The sequence below is a fragment of the Nicotiana sylvestris genome, chromosome 11 (assembly GCF_000393655.2).
Source record: "Nicotiana sylvestris chromosome 11, ASM39365v2, whole genome shotgun sequence".
NCBI classification, from domain to species: Eukaryota; Viridiplantae; Streptophyta; class Magnoliopsida; order Solanales; family Solanaceae; genus Nicotiana; species Nicotiana sylvestris.
In genome coordinates this window covers 145,178,028-145,181,440 of record NC_091067.1, presented here as the reverse complement: position 1 = coordinate 145,181,440, position 3,413 = coordinate 145,178,028, and the positions used below count along the sequence as shown (strand labels likewise).

At 47.4% G+C, this 3,413-nt stretch overlaps 2 protein-coding genes across 2 annotated transcripts; both read right to left on the bottom strand.

Moving 5' to 3' along the window:
* Nucleotides 1-433: 433 nt before the first annotated feature.
* Nucleotides 434-1,186, bottom strand: LOC138881791 (uncharacterized). The gene is made up of 2 exons (XM_070162061.1): nucleotides 861-1,186; nucleotides 434-596 (listed from the first exon to the last, which is right to left on the bottom strand). The coding sequence occupies exons 1-2, from the start codon at nucleotides 1,184-1,186 to the stop codon at nucleotides 434-436; spliced, it is 489 nt and encodes a 162-aa protein (XP_070018162.1).
* Nucleotides 1,187-1,630: 444 nt separating this feature from the next.
* LOC138881790 (uncharacterized) lies at nucleotides 1,631-3,208 on the bottom strand. Its single transcript, XM_070162059.1, has 3 exons — nucleotides 3,010-3,208; nucleotides 2,357-2,961; nucleotides 1,631-2,185 (listed from the first exon to the last, which is right to left on the bottom strand). The coding sequence occupies exons 1-3, from the start codon at nucleotides 3,206-3,208 to the stop codon at nucleotides 1,631-1,633; spliced, it is 1,359 nt and encodes a 452-aa protein (XP_070018160.1).
* Nucleotides 3,209-3,413: the final 205 nt, after the last annotated feature.

The window sequence follows — 3,413 nt, the reverse complement described above, 5'->3', positions numbered from 1 at the left end:
TACTTTTCATTGGCAAGACTTTCAAGAGAACATTCTCGCCAACTATAAATGATACATCACGCGCCTTCTGATTCGCGTAACTCTTCTGTCTGTACTGGGCTGTGCGAAGCTTCTCCTGAATCAACTGCACCTTATCCAAGGCATCCTGTACCAAGTCTGCACCATACAACTTAACCTCACTAGGCTCGAACCACCCAATAGGAGAACGACAATGGCGACCATATAAAGCCTCGTATAGAGCCATATCAATGCTGGACTGATAGTTGTTGTTGTACGCAAACTCTGCTAAAGGCAAGAACTGATCCCACTACCCTCCAAAGTCAATCACACATGCTCTAAGCATATCCTCTAGAATCTGAATTGTCCGCTCTGACTGCCCGTCGGTCTTAGGATGGAATGTTGTGCTAAGCTCTACACGGGTCCCCAACTCACTCTAAACGGCTCTCCAGAAATGGGAAGTGAACTGAGGTCCTCTGTCTGATATGATGGAGACAGGCACACCGTGCAACCAGACTATCTCCCGAATATAAATCTGAGCATACCTCTCCGCTGTATAGGTAGTTGCTACTGGAATGAAGTAAGCCGACTTGGTCAACCTATCCACAATGACCCATACCGAATCAAACTTCCGCAAAGTCCGCGACAACCCAACTACGAAATCTATGGTGATGCGCTCCCACTTCCACTCTGGAATAGGCATATGCTGAAGTAGGCCACCCGGCCTCTGGTGTTCATACTTGACCTGCTGGCAATTCAAACATCTAGCTACATACTCCACTATGTCCTTCTTCATTCTCCGCCACTAGTAATGCTACCTCAAGTCACGATACATCTTTATGGAACCCAGATGAATGGAATACCGCGAGATGTGGGCCTCCTCTAGAATCTTCTCCCTCAGATCATCAACATTAGGAACACATAGACGACCCTGAAGTCGCAAAATACCATCCTTGCCAATAGAAACCTCCTTGGCACCTCCCTGAAGTATTGCCTCTCTAAGAACCGCCAAATGTGGATCATCAAACTGCCGGGCCTTGATCTGCCCCAATAATGAAGACTGAGCAATCACACATGCTAGAACTTGGTTGGGCTCTGAAATGTCCAACCTCACAAGTCTTGTATCTAAGGACTGAATGTCCGAAGCTAGCGGCCTCTCCTCTGCTGGAATAAATGCCAAACTACCCATACTCTCTGCCTTTCTGGTCAAGGCATCCGCGACCACATTTTGCCTTGCCCGGATGATAAAAAATGGTGATGTCATAATCTTTCAGTAACTCAAGCCACCTGCGCTGCCTCAAATTAAGATCCCTCTACTTGAACAAATGTTGTAAGCTGCGGTGATCAGTATAAACCTCACATGACACCCCATACAGATAATGCCTCCATATCTTAAGAGCATGAACAATTGCCGCCAACTCTAAATCGTGCACAGGATAATTCTTCTCATGAACCTTCAGCTGACACGAAGCGTATGCAATAACTCGCCCCTCCTACATCAATACACATCTTAGGCCAACACATAAAGCGTCGCAATATACCGTATACATCCCCGAGCCGGAGGCAATACAGGAACTGGTGTTGTAGTCAACGCTGCCTTGAGATTCTGGAAGCTCTCCTCACAATCATTGGACTAACGGAATGGAGCACCCTTCTGGGTCAATCTAGTCAAATGTGATGCAATAGATAAAAAGCCCTGCATGAATCGCCGGTAATAACCTGCCAATCCCAGGAAGCTCTTAATCTCGGTCACTGAAGTAGGACGTGGCCAACTCTGAACTGCCTCAATCTTCTTGGGATCCACCTTAATACCTTCTCCTGATACGACATGTCCCAAGAATGCCACTGACTCTAGCCAAAACTCACACTTGGAGAACTTAGCATATAGCTTCTGCTCTCGCAAGGACTGAAGCACTACTCTCAAATGCTTCTCGTGCTCCCCCAAGCTACGTGAATATATCAAGATGTCGTCAATGAAGACGATAACAAAGGAATCAATATAAGGCCTGAATACCCTGTTCATCAAATCCATAAATGCTGCTGGGGCATTAGTCAAGCCAAAGGACATCACCAAAAACTCATAATGGCCATATCTAGTCTGAAATGCAGTCTTCGAAACATCCGAGTCCCGATTCTTCAGTTGATGATACCCTGACCTCAGGTCTATCTTAGAGAACACCCTAGCACCCTACAACTGGTCGAACAAATCATCGATACAAGGCAACAAATACTTATTCTTGATGGTGACTTTGTTCAACTGGCGGTCATAAATGCACATCCGCATAGTCCCATCCTTCTTCTTCAAAAATAACACTAGTGCACCCCAAGGTGACACAATGGGCCTAACAAACCCCTTCACCAACAACTCCTCAAGCTGCTCCTTCAACTCCTTAGGAGCCATACAGTACGGTGGAATAGATATAGGCTGGGTGCCTGGAGCCAAATCAATACAGAAATCAATATCACGATCCGGTGGCATGCCCGGAAGATTAGAAGGAAATACGTCGGCGAACTCTTGAACCACTAGAACTGAATCAATCATCGGAGACTCTGCAGTGGTGTCTTGAACATAAGCTAGATAAGCCAAACACCCCTTCTCGACCATGCGTCGAGCCTTCAGGAAAGAAATAACCCGACTAGGTATATCAACTGCGGAGCCCCTCCACTCCAACCTCGGCAACCCTAGCATCGCTAGTGAAATAGTCTTGGCATGGTAATCTAGGATGGCGTGATATGGAGATAACCAATCCATGCCCAGGATGACCTTAAAATTGATCATATCAAGCAACAAGAGATCTGCTCTAGTCTCGAAACCACAAAATGTGACCATACAGGACCGGTAGATCCGATCCACAACCACAGAATCACCCACAGGAGTGGACACATGAACATGAGTGCCGAAAGGCTCAGGAGAAATACCCAGGAAACGGGCAAACAGAGATGATACATATGAATAAGTAGACCCTGGGTCAAATAATACCTAAGCATCCCTACCACCGATGGAAATAATACATGTGATGACGGCATCTGAGGTCAATGCATCTGGCCTAGCCGGAAGGGCATAGAATCTGGCTGAAGCGCCGACTGGCTGGCCTCCACCCGACTGAGCAGTAGCTGCCTGACCTCTCCCTGCCTGACCTCCACCTCTAGGACGGCCCCTACCAGTCTGTCCTCCACCTCTAGGTGGATGGGCAGTTGGTGCTGAAATCATGGGCTGTTGACCCTACTGCACTGCCTTGCCCCAAAGTCTAGGGTAGTATCTTCTCATGTGACCAGGGTCTCCTCACTCAAAACAACCATATGGTACGATGACCTGCTGCCCTGATGGCTGACTCTGAAAACCCATAGATCTACTTGAGGAAGCCTGGATAGCCGGTGGACGGTATGAACTCTCCGGCATAGCACTGAAATAGGAA